Genomic DNA, 19,419 nt, shown 5'->3' on the forward strand with positions numbered 1-19,419 from the left:
TTCATATATTTAATTTCTCTTGGTTTGTATTTTAAACTGACTCAGTTCTTAAATTGTGAAATTTCATATGAAGAGAAAAGGACAAACAGAAAATGCATGTTCTCAACACCCAATTTTAATTTCATATTTTTTTTTGTAAAAGAAATAAAATGTTAGATACCTTTGAAGTTGCATTCATCCTATTGCATTCCATCTTTCCCCATAAAAATTTTTTTCTTCACTTTTTCCACATGTGACTATAAATATGTGTGTATATGTGTTCAAACAGTCCTCTTTTTGCACGATTCCTGTATGCATGGATTTCAGTTAGCATGGTTAGTTAATATCAGTCTTCCAACAACATGGTTTATATTTCAGTTATCCTGGTATACTAACTAAAGATTATCCCACTAAAGATGAAAGTGCAGACAAAAAGTGACAACTCTAGGAGTGAAATTCAAATTGAACATAAATGGGGTGTAGAAGAAATAGCTGACTGTGCGAATGCTGTTATTGTTGCTGTTCAAGAGACTCTAAATACACAGCGAGAGGTCTCGGTGAAGGTGAACTTATTAATATTAATGAAGTGCTTATGTCTCATAATTACCAAACATCAACATTTATTTTTAAAAATCTCTATTTATTGATTGTTTTGAGAGAGAGAGAAACATCCATTTGCTGTTCCACTTATTTATGCATTCATTGATTCTTATATGTGTCCTGGCCAGGAAAACAGTTATTTTTTAAAACAAAGATTAAAATAAATGTCAATCTTGGTATTTATTGGGAAAGCCAGCTAAAATTATTACCAGAAAATATAGATATTACTTTTACAGGATTTTTCTTTTTAATATAAAAAGAAAAAGAATTCTACCCCAACCAGTAAAGTTTCTTAAGAACGGGATGTTATTATTCTCTTGTTATTTACTAGGTTACTGGGCCCTTCGTGAATTTGTTTTTCATTTGATAAATGAGGATAATGCTAATCTAGCAGGGTTGTTTTTGAAGGTAGAAAATCTATGTAAAGTATCTGGGACACAGTAGGTCATAACCTAAGTTGGTGATGTTTCATTAAAATAACTCTTCTGCCTATAGAGTAAAAATTGTGAAGGACATCAAAGGGAAGGAGTTCTGCCTCATCAATGTAGTCATACGTTACACTAGTTATTGAGTATCATCTGGAGACAGGAACTGTCCTAGGTCCTGGGGAAATGGTGAGCATCCCCCCCCTCCCCCAACCCAGTCCTTGTGCCAGTAATATTTAATAGGGCCAGACTAACAGGTTTTTATTTTCATTCTTTCTTCATGTTGACAGATTCCTTTCAAGTCTGAGGTAGACTGATTTTTTTTTTATCTCCTTTGTTTACAGTTACAAGATAATAAAACCTTCCTAGCAATGATAAACCATGTATTGAGTGTGGATGGGTTTTACTTTTCAACCACATATGATTTGACCCATACTTTGCAGCGACTATCCAACACTAGTCCAGAGTTTCAAGAAATGAGTCTCTTGGAAAGGGTAAGCTTAATTGACAGGTATTTTTACTTATTTGGGGTTCTTTTTTTTAAGGGGCATATCTGTTTCTTCCATAAAAATATATATTGCTTTTTCTAAATCCTGGCTGTATCAGGATTATGTATGGGGCTTTGAAAACTTACCATGTTTCAGATATATGTCAATTCCCAATTTAGGACCCCAGTCTGTATGTTACACAGACAGGACTGAGAGCCATGACGTAGGTAGTCAGAAATGCAGTATAAATACACACATTGGTAATCCCCTAGCTCTAGGTGTTCTACAGCCTTAACAGATATTAGTAACATAGTTATGTTTATAAAATAGATGTTCTAACAGGCAGTGAGTGTTCTTTCTGCAGTGGAGTTACTTATAGTTTTTGCAGCTGAAAAAGTAACAACTTACTGACTTAAGAACTTGCTTTTTTTGTTTAAGATGGGGGTTTTTTTTGTTATTATTTCTTAAAGATGAACATATCTTTAAAACTAGGCCTCAAATTATCTCATCTTAAAAGTGCTGCTGTAGGAACCTGGATGATTGCTGTCTTGATTTTTTATTAACAACCCTTAGTTGTGTTTAGGTGGCAGAAAGAATTTAAAAGGTTGCTGTCAGTTATGTATTAGATTGAACCATAAGAAATTGCCAGTAATTAACCAGTTTTGACCAATAAAAATGGTAATTTCATTTAGTTCAACCTAAATCAATGTTTTGTTGATTTGCATTATTAAGATTTCATACTCTAATCTAGTACAATTTATGTAGGTTTGTCTATAAATTCAGATGTAAGCTAAGCAATCAAGAAATTTGGCTTTTAACTACAAAGAAACTTGCTTTTTAAAGCAGTTGCTACATTCTGAATCTGCATTTGTCAAATGTCTCTCAGATGCCTGTTGTGGACCAGGCACTGTATTAGCCACTTAGGGACACAGAATGAACTGACAAGGCCCTGCACTGTGGGAGCCTGCAGTCTCCTGGGGAAGCGAAGTCCAGGCAATCACAAAACAAGGGGCACTTGCTGCCGTGGCGATTTGTGCCAAGTGTAGCGGGGTCCTGAGGAAGGTGGGTCTCATTCTGTCTGCGGGAGTCAGGGACCGCTTTACAAAGATAACTTTTGAGCTGAGATTGAATGATGAATAGACCTTAGTGGTCAGGTGACAATGGGAGAGGGGGGTTCCGGGCAGAGATGGTGACAGTATTAGGCTAAACTGAAAAAGAAGCTGTCACATCTGGGGATGCGGAAGGAATATTTTGTCAGCTAATCAAGAGAGTCATTCAGGTTAACATAGGGAATCACAAAAGTGATAAAGGCACCACCTATGCTTTAAATGTTTCAGCTTCACGTGAAATTTTACATTGACTGGTCAGGTTTTTTTTATGTAGGACCATAGGCTTTTCTTTGTTTTTGGTTCCTTGGTTCCTAATTGTCTTCTTTGGATAAATTACATCCATAACACTTCCCAGTTTGAATCTCTAAAGATTTTGACACAGAGCAATCTGTTTGCAGAATCCTATAGATTTTCGCTGTGCCACTCCCACTTCTAATTCAGCAGGAGCTTTGTTTCAGCAATTTGCCTTTTATCAAGTTAAATTCCAAACCATTGAGCTTTATAGAAACAGCAGCTTGTTTTTAAATCACATTTCATTGATTTATAAAATATTTCGTTAAACTGTATAATGATGAATAACAAGTACAACTGGCCCAGACCAAAGTGGAACACACACCTGAATCTCGGGAAGTGTACCATCCACCTGGTTATAACTAAGCACAAGAGCCACTCCCTGCAACTCTCAGCTGGTGGTCGTGGGCGGGGTGGGAGTGGCGTGTCAGTTGGTGTGTTTTATAAAGAGAATGGAGAGAATTGATTAATCTACTGAGTTGTTGAAGGAGCTTCTTATGTATTTACAGTTTGAACATCAGAATGGCCAGAGATGAGATCAGAGAGTTAAGTAGGGGCTGCCAGATCCCAGGCCTGGTGAGGCCATGCGAAGCTTTGGCTCTTTAAATGACAGAGAGCCAGTGAAGACTTCCCAGCAGACAGGAGACCTGACCTACCTGTCCTGTTAGAGAATTGCTGGCAGCGTGTGGAGGGACCAGTGGGAGGGGCAAGGCCAAGACTTGACTTCATTAGTTAGGCTGGAGTCAAGTGCTGCTTGAGGTGGTGGGAGTAGGGATGTAGAAGAGAGGACAGATTTGGAAGAAGACTTTGGACTAAATTGACGAAATATATGAGCAAGAAAGATCCTGAGAGGACTCCCAGGTTTCTGGGCCAGCAGCACTGGCTTGAGGCAGTGAGGCAGGAAACCCAGAAGAGGAGGGCCTGATTTGAGGGGAAGGGTTTTGTTTGGAGCCTGTCAAAGCCACCAGGTGGAAACATTGGTTGTCATATTTTTCTTTCTGTAGAAACTCGCCTTGCCAAGAGATGTTTTATTAATTGTAAAACTTCTCTCTTAGGCAGATCAGCGGTTTGTATGGAATTGTCACCTTCTGAGAGAACTTTCTGCGCAGCCAGAGGTAATGTACACTAAATAAAACCTGCTTATTTGTTACAGTCCAAGTTTTAATTGCCTACATAGTATAAATGGCTCTCTAATCACCAAAGATTTGGGTAAATAATTCTAATTTAGCTCAGTTTATGACTATTAAACTTGGATCAGGTCTGCCATCTCAGGTTGTATCTCCTGTAGGAGCCTTAAGTAAAAATACACTGTTTTTATAAGTAAGAGGGAGATAATGGGTTTTAGTGGATGAATAATGGAGAAATGAGGGGCCAGAGCCAAGACCCAGGCAAGTGGAGAGCTCTGCATTTGTCTTCCTGTGGGGATGTGATTCCATAGGTGTCACCTTCCTCTGTCCTTAGTTTATACAAATGAAGTACAAACAATGAGGACCAACTAGTAGGCATAATATAGTGAATCCGGTTAAACAGATTTGCCTAATGGCTTTATTTTTTGTCATGTGCTTTTCTTCTTGGGGACAAAGTAGATTGAGCTTCAGACAGCCAGTGTGGGCACATCTTTTCCCTAGAGGAGTGGAGCTGTTGGAGACAAAGACTGAAAAGGAGGGAGGAAAATGTTCTGCAACTGCAGTGGTTTCATTAGTGTTCTAAAATCTGAGTAGTCAAGCCCAAACAATTATAGCACATTCTTGAATTTTCTAATTGAAAAGACAATGTTACATGAGAGAAGTTTCTTTATTAAGTTACCCATAAGATTACTACCTTGTTATACTCGTATGTTACCTCCTCATGTGTGAATACATTTTACATAGTGCTGTTTGTTTACTTTTAAACTATATTTAGTCCTAAATGTAATGTATGTCTTCATTTCAGGTCCATCGGTTTGCTCTTCCAGTGTTACACGGCTGTATCCTTACATGATACTCTAGTTTTCTAGCAGTCTTTGTTTGAATATTGTTACAAGGCAGATTTAGTGACAGCCTCAAATATTGCATGAGGAGAGTCTCAAATATTGCAGAATCAAATCAAAAGCAATTTATAATTCTATAATTATCTAATTGTAAGTTTACTTTAAAAACTAATCTTTATCATGGAGATTATAATAAAAATAGGGAAGGAACATGAGCTGGCTGTTGAAGGACAAGCACTGTATGCTGATGAGTGCCTAGAATCAGGGCGGTGCCCTGCAGAGATGGAGGTGATCTTCCTGTCTAGGCGATTTTAGAATAGTTTATTCATGAGGAAATAATGTTGTCACAGGCTTAATGTGAAGCTTTAAATTAATGTAGTTTCTTGATTAGAGGTATAGTCACATGGTTTGCATACATACAGAGAGATCAACAAGATCCAAGGCCCAAGGCAGGCACATGCCTGGAGCAGAGAGAGTGGCGGTGTGATTAGAGAAGTAGCTGTGCCGAGATTATGCAGGGCCAAATAGGCCGTGCCTTTTAGTTCAGCCGTGATGAGAAACTGTTGGGATCTAAATAGAGGGTGGGCATGATAAGACAAAGGAGAGCAAGGGAGGATGCAAGGAATGATTAGGAGGCAGCCTCAGTAATCCAGGTGAGGGGCAACGTTGCCTAAGACTTAGAGGATAGCAGTTATGGTGGTGAAAATGGGCAGGTTCTAGATATATTTTGCAGGTAGAGCTAACGGGATTTTCTGACAATTTGTACATGGGATATGGAAGAGAGGTGATTTCTCAAAATTTACTCTTTTGACCAGAGTACATGGAAGGAAGCCATCCACTGAGGTGGGGAAGAGCCTAGAGGTGGGAGGGAGGCTGAAGAGTATTCAGGGTTCCATTCGGACATGTGAAGCTTGAGATTTCTGTAGACATCCAGGTAGATTTAGTCATACCAAACTCCTCTCTTTCATACACGTGATTTCTCTGTATGTTATATTTACTTAATGTAGTTAAGTTATTACTATGCACTCATGTTCTATTAATGGAAAGTACTTTGATTGGATTCTCATCTCGAGGAGGAGTTGCTTCAGAGCTGGCGTGCGCTATTACGTGAGAGGTAGGGTTAATGTTGTCCAGTGTGCTGCAGTTCTGGGTTATATCTGTCACTACTGAATGTGACATGACTGTAATCTTTTGTATTTTTTTGTTTTCATTATCATTTGAAAGCCTCAATAGATACTTATCTGCTGCTTCATTATAAGAATTAGTTAGGTCTTCTGTGCCTTACTCCAGCCACTGTATTTTGTTGCAAACGTTAAGAGACCTTATACACTGCTGCTTCCTGCTCTAAGAGGCACCGATCATGTTATTTGCTGGATGTGTGACAGCAAACTGAACTCTGTAGTTTCAGTAACCTGAAATCATAGCAGAAAGTATTTTCTCTTATTATTCTTGGTTTCTTTGCATGCATAAAGCTAGACATGTGACTTTATGCCTTCAACTTTAAAGATCTACATTTGTTCTCTAGGCTTTGTACTAGCAAATGCTAGTTTCCTTAAACCAAGCCTTTAAAATCTGTATTACAAGTTACTGTCATTATGAAAAGGAGTTCCTCTCTCTTTTTTTTTTTGCCAGACTATCAGAGTAAAATCCTGTGGACCTTTAGATAAATCGTAGAAGTTTGGGGCCAGGGAGTTATTTGGTTGCTCTCCCTTATTGTAGATAATACAGCAGAGGAAGAGAGACACTAAGTGAGTGAGGTGGTTAAGATCACAGAACCTTCCACCCTCTCATAATCAATGGAAAAAATATCCTCGGGTGAGGATTAACCAAAAAAAAAACAAACAACAAAACACCCTGGGATTTATGGACAAACTTTCAGGAGTCCTTGAGAATTTGTAATTTTTTTCCTTTACAATATATCTCAAGTTTGAGAAACACTGTTTTTGAGGAATCATAGGATTGTATATGTATAAACAGTTGATATATTAATATTAAATAACCAACTTTATTTGTTAACAGGTCCTTAATACTCCCCTTTAAGCCTGTTTAAAATGAGCATCTATTAGCTTTCTGGTCACGTGTTAATGCATTTGTTTTTATAAGTACTTTTCCGCTAATTTGAACTGACTTAATTCTCTCCAAGTTAAACTGAACTAGTGAGTTTCTGGTGTGTTTCTTATGTGATAAACATAGTTAATTTAATTTTTTTCAATTTAGGGATTGATTCTGAAGGCCACGCAGCTAACTTTGTAGAAACAGAACAAATTGTTCACTACAATGGAAGCAAAGCTTCATTTGTCCAGGCAAGTTAACATGTCTGTGGGCAGCCAGCCAGGTGAGCTGGCCTTTCTGCTTGGGTCATAATTTTGTCACGTTATTGAAATTTCTCTCTACTCGCCTCCTTTTAAAAGTAATATCTTTGTCTGCAATGTGGAACAAGTTCACCCAAAACAAGGGTATTCCATTAACCTGACACTCAGCTTTCTGGCATTTCCTCCCTTGAATTAGGTCCCTAAAGGAGAGGGGTAGGAATAGGAGGTGCCGGGGTTATGGAAAGGAGCCACCTTTCAGCCTAATTCTTCAGACTTATTCAGGGCAGGGATGATGGGACAGCGGACTCTACCTGCGCTGACTTCATTGTGAGATAATCTCCTTTTCTCGTTGCCTCCCTAAGGAGTTGTGGAGCACTTGCTGCTCCAGAGCATTAGTCGCTAAACATATATGTTCATAGACATACTCATTTGAGAATGAATACAGCCATTTTCCAGTTTTATTATAATGCCAAATTATATAACAGACATAACATTAATTTCTACTCAGATAAATTGATTTATTTTAGAATTTAGGGAAACACTAAACTGTACTACACTAGCAACATGCATATAAAATCAGAAGCAGAAAAGGGCCTTTCAAATGTCTTCCCACAATACATGAACTTTAGATTAGGAGCAGGCACACATGGACTTCTTTCATAATTGGTAGGTTGTATATATATTTTTCCTTTGTGGTCATTGATATGTATATACCCCTGACAACATGTAAGGTGAGAAAAACAAGTTTACATGTATTTTGTTATTGTTTGTTTGTTTTTTTCACATTTCTCTTTTTTTTTTAGACTCGAGGATCAATACCAGTTTTCTGGTCTCAAAGACCAAACCTCAAGTACAAACCACGACCGCAGATCAACAAAGTAGCAAATCATGTATGTATCTTCCATGGTTTCCTTCCTGGCTAAAAATAGCCTATTGGCATTGTAATTTACATATAGAGCATGTATTTATTCCACGTAAGGCAGAATTCATCATCCTTGAGGCCTTTCTCCTTGGTCCTGGCACATAGTGAACCTAAACCAAATGGTTGTAAGATGGCATGTTAGAAATGTGGAAGAACAAGCTGTAGTTGAATGCTGTCACACATTTAGATTTTAGAGATTTCAGTAAGATCTGCAACTAGAGTATTTAGTGTGTTCTATTTGATACTGTGCTCTGAGTTAAAGTAGCAATATTGCATCTTGGAGTAGAATGGCTTACAATTGCTATTTACTAGTTGGTATTTAGAATATCTAAAAGACATTTTTCTATAGAGGATATTTAAGGAGATACTTTACATCTTATAAGTATTCTTACAGTGTCCTCTGGTAAAGTGAATAACTCTTCTCTTCTTCTCTAGATGGATGGTTTCCAAAGGCATTTTGATTCACAATTAATTATTTATGGAAAACAAGTCATAATCAATCTGGTATGTTTCTTTCTTGTTTCTAGGGGAGCAGAACAAACTTTTTTTTTAACCTAACATAAAATTCATCATTATCATTTTTAATTGTGCAGTTTAGTGACATTAAGAATGTTGTGCAGCCATCACTACTGACCATTTCCAACTTTTCTTCATACCAAACAGAAACTCAGTATCCATTAAACTTAGCTTCCTATTATCTGTCTCCCCTCTGCCCCAAGTAACTATGATCTACTTTCCATATCTCTAAATTTACCTGTTCAAATACTTGCTCCTTTGTCTTGCTTATTTCACCTCGCATAAATTTGTTAAGGTCCACTCATGTCACAGCATGTATCAAAATTTCATTCCTTTTTAAGACTGAATAATATTCCATTATATGTGTGTACCACAGTTTGTTTATCCATTTATTCATTGATGAACATTGGATTGTTTTGAGCAGAGGTGTAAGAATTCCTGCTCTCCATTCCTTTAGCTATATACCTAGGAGTAGCTTTTTCTTGATTGGACGTTTTCTTGGTTGCTATAAACCTTTGTTTTCCAGAGCTCCTAAGAAGTTGGTTGACAGCTTCTGGTTTTCTCAGTGTTTTTGTAGGGGAACAAGAGCTTGGAACTTCCTGGTCCTGCATTTTGCTGATGTCACTCTCTTCTTTTATTTTTTTAAAATTTATATTTGTATTTATTGATTTGAGAGAGAGGGAAGAAAGGAGAGAGAGAAAAACATTGATTTGTTGTTCCACTTATTTATGCATTCATTGGTTGGTTCTTGTATGTGTCCTGACCGGGATCAAACCTGCAACTTTGGGACAATGCTCTAGCCAACTAAACTAGCTGGCCAGGCCATCACTCTCTCCTTTCAAATAAACTTAAAGCTATAGTGTTTTTAAATTTTTTACAGGTTAACCAGAAGGGCTCCGAGAAGCCACTTGAACAGGCATTTGCAACAATGGTGTCCTCCTTGGGAAATGGAATGATCAGGTACCTCAATATAAATGCCAGGGGGCAGATGCTCCGACCAGTAGGTTAGCTTGCTGCTGGGGTCCGGCTGATTGGGACTGGGCAAGACAGGCCGGACACGTCCTGGAGCCTTCCCACGGTCCCTCCCCGGCCCCAGTCATGCACTGGTAGGGTCCCTTGGCCTGGCCTGCACCTTCTCGCAATCCGGGACCCCTCAGGGGATGTCGAAAGCCAGTTCTGGCCTGATCCCCTCAGGCCAGGCCGAGGGACCCTACCGGTGCACAAATCTGTGCACTGGGCCTCTAGTATTATATATTTCATAGACATATGTTTTAACTTGTTGGTTTTTTTAATACTAGATCAAAGCATGATTTTGTTGGCTTGAAATTTTCTGGCATAATTTCTATTGCAGAATAACTTCTTAGCAGTTGAGTTTAATTTGAACTTTGTAAAAATTTAGTCCCTAATTAAAATCCCCTTCTAGAGGCTTTGCATCACTATGGTCATTGGGCCACGAATTACATTTCCTTGTGATAGCTTCGTGTGGTCTCTGTGGTCACAGCCCCCTCATGAGCTGGAGCACTTTACTCTGGCATGATGGCCTTGTCTAGAGCAGCAGCTTGGCCTCTCCTGTAAGTCACCAGGCAGCAGTTGCAAACCCTGTGTAGCCTTGTCAACAGAGGGCAATTCTAAGATCAGCAGTTGCCTGTGGAGAGGTGCGAGGTAATGAGTCAGCCCATTTGGAGCTTTCTGTGGCAGGAACTGGGGCGGAGGAGGGGCTGTGCTCTGGTAGGAAGGAGTCACAGACACGGGGAAAACTTTCCAAAGAAATAGTACTGGGTTATTTGGGGTTCAGCAGTAGACTAATATACTTAAAATTATCACATTTTCTATTTTATGTAATATTTTATATTATCAAAATAAAACTATGTAACTCCTTAGAAGATATAAATGTGCCAGTGAACTACTTAAATTCTTTGAACAAGTCTAGAGCTATTCCTTCTGGTCAGAGCACTCCAAAAATAACTGTCACAGTGTCACTTTTATTGGAGCTGTCACTGAAAATGCTTCCCTCACTCCTGTCTTCCCAGTGCCAAACCTCTCAGTTGGTTAACCTCTATTTTCATACTTATTTCTAGTTTTGTTTCTAACTTCTCACCTGCAATAATGGAAGTGATAGGAGACCCTTTTTTGACCTTCTTAGAACAAGCCCACAGTCTGGTGATGCCCTGTCAGTTTCTAGGAGCCAAAGGTGTCACCCGAGAGCAGACACCTCCTCTGAATTGAACTCTGTAGATGAGTGCAGTCCCAGGATAGCTGTGTGCTGTGATATAGAGGAGACAGTCAGCTAGGACGGTATTGTTGTTACAGGGAAAGTGAGTAACCTTTGGTCAGTTTTGAATATCTTTTGTTTTGGTAGATATATTGCCTTTGACTTCCATAAGGAATGTAAAAATATGAGATGGGATCGACTAAGTATTTTATTGGATCGGGTAGCAGAAATGCAGGATGAATTAAGGTAAGCTATTTATTTCCCTGTGGTGGTTATGGAAAGAGGTCTGTGTATATATTAACCACATTTATTCATTGTCTAGCAGACTTAAAAATACATTTCCCTGGGTTGACAGCACTTGTCCATACTATTATTTTTAGAGTTTTCTTTTGTTTTTGTTTTTTTAACATATTTTTTATTGATTTAAGAGAAGAAGGGAGGGGGAGAGATAGAAATATCAATGATGAGAGAGAATCATTGATCGGCTGCCTTCTGCACTCCCCACACTGAGGATCGAGCCTGCAACCTGGGCATGTGCCGTGACCAGGAATCGAACCGTGACCTCCTGGTTCATAGGTTGATGTTCAACCACTGAGCCATGCCGGCTGGACTAGATTTTTTTATATTGAAAAGATGAGACTTTATAATTTAGAAATATTTTTAAATTCTTAAAAATGACCCATAACAGGGTATTTTTGTGTTTTTATGAATTATCTTTCACACATTTATAATTTTTACATAATTGACGTTAACTTACACTATTTAATATTCAGTTGTTTTCATTAAACATTGTCACAGATTTGTGTCATTAGCGTTTCCAGCCCTTGTGAGGCTTGTGTTTATGGTATTCTGTGTTCCCTTGTGTCATGATAGTTTCAGTTAAATGCTTTCCTTGGTTGAGTATTTGTTTCCTTTTCTCTTCCTGCCATGAAAGGTTGTGTTGCAGTGAATCACTCTGGGTACATATGTTACTTCTGTTAAATTATTTCCTAAAATAAATTCTTGAGAGTAGAAATTAATGGGTCAAAGGGTCTGAATGTCCTCATAGCATTTTTTTTGTGTGCGTTTACCATGTTACTTACTGTGTTGTTCACAGGTTTACTGTACTTTGCACATACGTCAGTCTTTACTTATTTTAAAGCTAGAAGAAGGAATGGAAACCATCCTGTCAATTTGTCTGCCTTAATTAGTATTATCTAGTATTCATCACATGCTGTTCATGCATTCTGCCAAGCACTTTGACTTCTGTGTGCATTATGCATTATCATTCACACCTTCAAGCAGCCCAGCGTGGTGCTGTCACCTCCATTTTGTAGATGAAAAAATGTAGGCTTGGAGAGATTAGGTTAATCATGTAAAGTCACACAGCTAGTTAAGTTGCCTAAGGAGTAAGGCTAGCAAATCAGTTGCTTGCTGTCAGAGTTCATGCTCTTCGCCTCCATGTGTGTTCGTCGAATTTTCGAGTGCAGAGCATTCTCTGAGGAGATTGTTAACACTGCAGGAGACTCAGGAACTGGAGACCAGGTTGGCTCCAGTGCAGACATCTGGTGGTTAAGGGGAGAAAGGGAGACTGATTCTTCAAATACCCCATTACACCTTATAAAATTTTTATTATTTGTTTTAAGAAAGGATTTAAAAATGTTTTAATGCATAACATCCAACCCTTGCTTCAGAAATTCTTAATTTACCTCAAGGCCAGCCACCTTCACTTTGAACAAACAGGGAATTCTGACATGGATAGTACAGGGACCGTGTTTCAAGACATCCTGACACATGGGACGGAGGTGGGATGATTATGTCAGGTGAAGCCTCCTCTGGCCTTAGGGAAGCATGGTTGATGCCATGGTAACCTGTACAATCTCCAGCTGAGCTTCTTCACATCTCTTAGGTCAGTGGTTGGCAAACTGCGGCTTGCGAGCCACATGCGGCTCTGTGGCCCCTTGAGTGTGGCTCTTCCACAAAATACCACGTGCGCATGTACAGTGCGATCGAAACTTCGTGGCCCATGCGCAGAAGTCTGTATTTTGTGGAAGAGCCACACTCAAGGGGCCAAAGAGCCGCATGTGGCTCACGAGCCGCAGTTTGCCGACCACTGTCTAGGTGAAACGACCTGTGATGTTACAGTTGTTGTTTGGATGGGGAGTTCACTTGCCTCAGCACTTCAAACGTCTTTTTGGTCTGTGGGAACCAAGTATCCCTGGATCGTGCATTTCCTGTCTGACATTTCAATTTACTGGTTTTAATAATGTTATTGATCAGAGTCCTGTGTTATAAGAGGTATGTCCTTGGTAGATTTAATTGACTTTTATGAGAGTGTTTATACAAATATGTTTTAGTTATTTTCTAGTGGACTCTACTGGCAAGGTGGTGACGAATCAGGAGGGCGTGTTCCGCAGCAACTGCATGGACTGTCTGGACAGAACCAACGTGATCCAGAGTCTGTTAGCTCGGCGCTCGCTTCAGGCCCAGCTGCAGGTGCAGTCCCTCCCTCCCGCCCTCCCTTACTTCCTTCCTTTTCTTTCTTTTCTTCCTTTTTTTTCTTCCCTTTCCCTTTCCCTTTCCCCTTTTCCCTTTTCCCTTTCCTTTCCTTTGTCTATTGACTTCAGAGAGGAAGGGAGAAGGAGAAACGTCAATGATGAGAGAATCATTGATCGGCTGCCTCCTGCACGCCCCCTACTTATGATGAAGCCTGAAACTTGGGCATGTGCCTTTTACCGGAGTTGAACCTGGGACCCTTTAGTCCACAGGCCAAGGCTCTATCCACTGAGCCAAACCAGCTAGGGCAGTGGTCGGCAAACTCATTAGTCAGCAGAGCCAAATATCAACAGTGCAACAATTGAAATTTCTTCTGAGAGCCAAATTTTTTAAACTTAAACTATATAGGTAGGTACATTGTTATTAACTTAATTAGGTACTCCTAAGGCTTAGGAAGAGCCACACTCAAGGAGCCAAAGAGCTGCATGTGGCTCGTGAGCCGCAGTTTGCCGACCACGGAGCTAGGGCCTTCTCTTCTTTTATTAAACAGTATAGCAAAAAATTAAAGAAACTTCATCTTTAAAAATCAATAACAAAAAACATTCATGTTGCCCTCACCTTAACCCAGCTTATGTTGTTTTTGTGTCTTGCCATCTGTGGCTGTGCATTTTCCATGGTCAGTATGTGCACGTGCAAGTTTCAGTTTTGCACTTTCCTCTAGTATCATATATGTCATAATTTTTATGGGTTGCATTCAGTTTTACTAAGTCATTTAGGTTGCTACATTGTTGGCTTATAAATAACACTGTAGAGAGGATATATACATGTATCATTGTTACTTTATTTCCTTCGGGTTAATTCCTGGAAGTTCAATTACTGGGTTAAAGGGAATTATATATATATATATACACACACACACACACTCACATATTTTTTCACAAGGGTCATGCCATTTTGGATCACTTACACGGACATCAGTAAGTGATCCATTTCATGGAACTCTTGCCAGCATTAGATATTTTCACTTAAAACTTTTTTTCTATTTTAGTAGTACACAGTAGTACCTCCAGGTTGTTTTCATTTGCATCTCTTACTACTGGCCAAGGATATTGACTCCCAGGTAAAAAGCTCTGACACAGCTTTACTTCATCATTGAGATCATGCTGTTTCAGAAAATAGATGTGAATATTTTCTTCTATTTATGTTTGGACTTAAAAATATGTAGTATCTGCCCTAACCGGTTTGGCTCAGTGGATAGATAGAGCGTCGGCCTGCGGACTCAAGGGTCCCAGGTTCGATTCCGGTCAAGGGCATGTACCTTGGTTGTGGGCACATCCCCAGTAGGGAGTGTGCAGGAGGCAGCTGATCGATGTTTCTCTATCCCTCTCCCTTCCTCTCTGTAAAAAATCAATAAAATATATTTTTAAAAAATATGTAGCATCCAACTTTCTAGATCACATTGGCATTTGTTATGAGGGGCAAACAAAAATGCATCCCAAATGGTTTCCTGCTGAAATAATTAGGAAGCATTCAACTTTGTTCAGAGGTTTTGTGGCACCCAGGGAGGAACTGTGGCAGTAGAGTACCTCCCCCGGGATGAATTGTCCCAGAACCCTAAAGTAGCGTGTGCCCAGAGCGTGGACTCCCTATTGGAGGTTCTCCAGTTTCCTGTTGAATTGGGTGCTTGTCAGTCTGTTGGGTTGACTTCAGAGTGTGTTTTTCAATAGCGGCAACATTAAGAATGGTGTTTTCCAAGGCTGATGAACAAAACTCTACTTAACCAGGTTCTGTAAGCTACAGTGAACTGTTCTAATGTTGAATATGGTGGTATAAACCTGACCGATTGTAGACACTTGGGGCAGGAACCTCTCTGGCGTCATCAGTGCCGGCTGGGGTGGGGACGCCAGGGGTGCCTCTTTCCATTTCCAGTGAGGGCAGAGCTGCTACCCCGCTGAGGTCACTGAGGTTACCACACCTGTGCTGTGTCCGGGGTAGACACAGAGAAGACGGTGGTTCCGAGAGGGTTGAGGGTCCACGACCAAGCCCAATGCAGGGCTTTCTAACCAGTGGCCAGTGAACCCAAAGGGGAGCCACGGGTGCCCAGGAGTCCTGAAATGGTATGTGAAGGGCTGCATGGGTATGCAGTTTGTGGGCAGGTAGAGTTCATCCATTTCTCGCTGGTTAGGGGGAAAGTTTGGGGTGAGGAAGCCTGGGGATGGTGAATTGTGGGGAAGGCAGAGGGGTAAAGGCAGTGGAAGGAGGAAGCGATGGCAGGAATCTCACAGGAGCTTTCACTTTCTCCTTTTCCTTTCCCTCCACTCCTCCCCCAAGTACTGACAGCCCTGCCCGTTCCCTTGGTGCTGGGGCTGCGGGGGAGCCTCAGAGAGGCTTTGCCCCCTGGCTGGGCAGAGGGCCTGGGTCCACTGGGACCTCAACAAGGAACGCACCTCCTGCCTGCAGCCGGAACCAGGAACCACGTGAAGCGATTTGAGGATGGTCTGCTTTTTCTTGCCCTTTTTTTTTAATCCTCGCCCGAAGATATTTTTCCATTGATTTTAAGAGAGAGTGGAAGGGAGAGGGAGAGGGAGAGAGAAACACGATTGGTTGCCTCCTGTATGCACCCCGACAAGGGCCAGGGAACCTGCAACCAAGGTACGTGCCCTTGACCAGAATTAAACCTGGGACCCCTCAGTCTGCAGGCCGACACTCTTACCTACTGAGCCAAACCAGCTAGGGCAGGACCATCTGCTTTTTCTTTTAAATCCTGGGTGCTGAAACCTAGTAGATGTAAACATAGGGTCCTTCTCATTTCAGAGACTAGGTGTTTTGCATGTGGGACAAAAGCTTGAAGAACAAGATGAATTTGAGAAGATTTACAAAAATGGTAGGTGTTTTAATAGAGGCAAAGTTACTCAAATTTTGAAATAAATTAATATTTTAGATTTAGAACTCTGGTTGTCATTTTCATCATCAGCTGCTTTTTACTTTTTTTCACAGCCTGGGCTGACAACGCAAATGCTTGTGCCAAACAGTATGCGGGAACTGGTGCCTTGAAGACTGACTTTACCAGGCAAGCCATGCTTTTTAAATAACATTCGGTGTTCACAGGTCTGGGCCACCTGGACAGCTTTCAGACAGCAGCAATAAGAGCAAACAGCAGCGCCCGGGCCCCATTAGACCAGTCAGGTCGGGTGAGGCCCAGGCTTGCTCGTGGGCTCTTCGCCTCCCTGGGTGATTCACATGCACAGCGAGGATTGAGAACAACAGCTCTTCAGTTCTCGGATGTACTGGGCCCCCGAGTCCCTGGTTAGGGCCAGCAGTTCTGGGGCGGGCCTGAGATTCTGCACCTCTAAGCAAGCACCCGGTTTCTGACACTGCTCCTGGGACCACACTGATAGCGAGAGGTGGGACCACTGAATTTGTTACCAATGCGGGTGGGCTTTTCCCGCTGTGTGGATTCCCTGGGAGCAAAATAGGATTTCTTAGCCTTTCTGCCGTTTCATACCCCTTAACCTGGACTTTGTGTTTCTCCTCTTATTTCTGGTCTTTGCAAAGGGAACTGAATGCTTTTCCTCTTTGTGCTACTTTGGTGGTGTTTTAGAAAGAGAATACATATTCTTGGACCCCACTACTGGTCATTTGTGAGGTATCTCCTTTATAGGTTCAGGGTTGATTTTAAAAATTGTTGTAACTCCCTTATCTCCGTAACACACACTTACTGGTCACTTTTTCTCACACTGTAAAACTGGGGGAATTTAATATGCAAATGCAGTGGGGCCTTGACTTACGAGTTTAATTCGTTCGGAGACTGAGCTCGTTAAGGAGCTCGTTAACTCAAATTACTCTATCAACTCAATGCAAAAAATCGGCCGAGAGACAGCTGGTATCTCAAAAAACTCGTTAGTCGGGACACTCGTAAGTCAAGGCCCCACTGTATGTAACTCAAAATTGACCTCTTTCAACCAGAACTGGGAAGAGAACTCAGCTGGGACTTGTAAAGGACGGCTGGAACTCACTGATTCGGTATTACAAGAACAACTTTTCTGATGGATTCAGACAAGTGAGTTTGTATTTGATGCTGATTATTGGTCATTGGTGGTTGCACCTTTGCACTGTTCCTCAGTAATGTGTGCACACCTAACTTGGGAGTTAATGGTTTTCTTCTGTCTGTTCTAGGACGCCATAGACTTGTTTCTGGGGAACTACTCGGTGGACGAATTAGAATCTCATAGTCCTCTAAGTGTTCCACGGGATTTGAAATTTCTGGCGGTAAGAAACCTTTATTTTTTCAAGTTGTTAAAAGCATTGTATCTGAGGGTATAGATGGTGCCAACTCCCCTTGATTTAAAACATTTATGAATTCTAAATGGAATATAAATGCTCCGGTTTCCCCTAGGAGTGTACTGGGAGAGGAGTAAAGAAACTTCGGAGCATTTTTCTTTCAGATTTCACTCCGTCTTGCACATCCTTTTAATGCACGAACCATAGCAAGGGGAACGTAAAAGGCTTCTCATTTCAGGAAGACTCCACGCCCCTTATGTGCAGGGATTGTTGGAGGCAACCTTGTGTCTCAGAAGGCAAAGTACAGGCATATACCTCAGAGATACTGCGGTATCAGTTCCAGATACCGCAATGCAGCGGGTATCGCCACGCAGTGAGTCACGGGAACTATTGGTTTCCCAGTGCATGTACAAGCTTGCACTGTGCTGTAGTCTGAAGTGGGCAATAGCATTATGTCTAAAAAAAAGCAATGTACATATCTTAATTAAAAAAAAATTTATTGCTAAAAAATGCTAACCATCACCTGAGCCTGTAAGAAAATGGCCTTGGCGGGCTTGCTTGACACAGGGTTGCCACAAACCTTCAATTTGTTTTTAAAAAAAAAAAAAAGGCAAAGCACAGTAAGAAGTACAATAAAACAAGGTGTGCTTATACGTTTCCGGTACTTCTCTCCTTTTTGACTCCTTTTATCAGACTTGCAGGAGCCACTCTGGGGTCCCATTCCAGTGGGCAGAGTCCTGGAAGGAAGGGGGCCTGGTGTCCTTGGCTCGCATCTGGGCAGCTGCCCTCCATGTGGTACTTGATTTGGAGCAAAGTCATGCTTCTCACGTTTGATTACTTAACCATCTAAAGGTCTAGGCAGCTGTGACTAACCCCTAAGTGGTGATGTTTTTTGAAAAAAGATATTTGTATATTAGATAGCGGACGAGGTTTATTCTCTTTCAGGGAAAGCAAACTGATTATGCAACCACTAGGGAGCATTCTTACCGATGTTTTCTCTCTCTGTTCTCTCTCCCAGTTGCCTATTATCATGGTCGTGGCCTTTTCAATGTGCATTATCTGCCTCCTTATGGCTGGTAAGTCTGCTCCTATTTCACCATCTTACACTCGTTTAGAATGTTGAACTTTCCTTGTATAGCATCTTGAGTTTTAGAGTCTACTCAACACTTGATGTTCCCCAAATAAATTCAGTGAGTAGAATGAACAGATAAGATTAGTCCTTAGATGTGACCAGAGGAAAAAATATACTCGGTAGCTTCATAAATGTTTTTTTCCTGTTATCTGCTTTCTAGAGATAAGCTAACTACTCTTAATATTTTGATGTTTTAATCTTGAAATATACATTTTTTAAAAACTTGTTTTTTCCACTGAGCAATATAAACCTTTTCCATGTTCTTTATTTTTAAAGACTCCAAAGTATTCCATTTATGGATGTATAGTTTATTTAACCAATCACCTATTGGACAAATGTTGTTAGTAGGTTAATATAGTACTTATTAAATTTTAATAGATTGAGAGCAAAATTGCCTACGGACTGAGCTGCAAGGTCTTTACTGGTTTTCTTTTTTTCTCTCAATATTTTCTTGTTACTAAGTTACTAAGCACCTAAGATTCACGTGTCTCCATTAAGTACTCTGCAGTCTCTGGGAATTGGCGCCTGCCTGGGCTGTATTGTGCTCTTGTACTGAGGTCAGCCTCCAGTCTCCACCCCCACCCTGCATTCCTTGGGCTAACATTTCTCAGCCTGGACCCTATTCAGATGCCGCCCCCATGCGCCCCCCAAAAACACACACACACAGTGTTCCCTGATTCTCCCACCAGGCGCCCTTTCCTCTTCTGA

General features: G+C 40.8%; 1 protein-coding gene across 7 annotated transcripts in view; it reads left to right on the forward strand.

Moving 5' to 3' along the window:
- Positions 1–19,419, forward strand: part of SACM1L (SAC1 suppressor of actin mutations 1-like (yeast)) — a 35,099-nt gene that overhangs the window by 12,440 nt on the left and 3,240 nt on the right. For 6 of the 7 annotated variants that reach the window (XM_014548429.1, XM_014548426.1, XM_014548427.1 and 3 more), the window contains 15 exons: positions 1,349–1,498; positions 3,948–4,007; positions 4,825–4,858; positions 5,874–5,975; positions 7,079–7,164; positions 7,977–8,063; positions 8,531–8,599; positions 9,492–9,571; positions 10,971–11,069; positions 13,160–13,298; positions 16,113–16,182; positions 16,296–16,368; positions 17,265–17,358; positions 17,475–17,567; positions 18,598–18,655. In XM_014548429.1, the coding sequence (XP_014403915.1) occupies positions 1,349–1,498; positions 3,948–4,007; positions 4,825–4,858; positions 5,874–5,975; positions 7,079–7,164; positions 7,977–8,063; positions 8,531–8,599; positions 9,492–9,571; positions 10,971–11,069; positions 13,160–13,298; positions 16,113–16,182; positions 16,296–16,368; positions 17,265–17,358; positions 17,475–17,567; positions 18,598–18,655 (1,294 nt within the window). Of the gene's footprint in view, positions 1–1,074; positions 1,194–1,348; positions 1,499–3,947; positions 4,008–4,824; positions 4,859–5,873; positions 5,976–7,078; positions 7,165–7,976; positions 8,064–8,530; positions 8,600–9,491; positions 9,572–10,970; positions 11,070–13,159; positions 13,299–16,112; positions 16,183–16,295; positions 16,369–17,264; positions 17,359–17,474; positions 17,568–18,597; positions 18,656–19,419 lie in introns of all 7 variants that reach the window. The other variant, XM_014548430.1, reaches the window with a different exon arrangement.

The sequence above is a fragment of the Myotis brandtii genome, unplaced genomic scaffold, assembly GCF_000412655.1.
Source record: "Myotis brandtii unplaced genomic scaffold, ASM41265v1 scaffold506, whole genome shotgun sequence".
Taxonomy (NCBI): domain Eukaryota; kingdom Metazoa; phylum Chordata; class Mammalia; order Chiroptera; family Vespertilionidae; genus Myotis; species Myotis brandtii.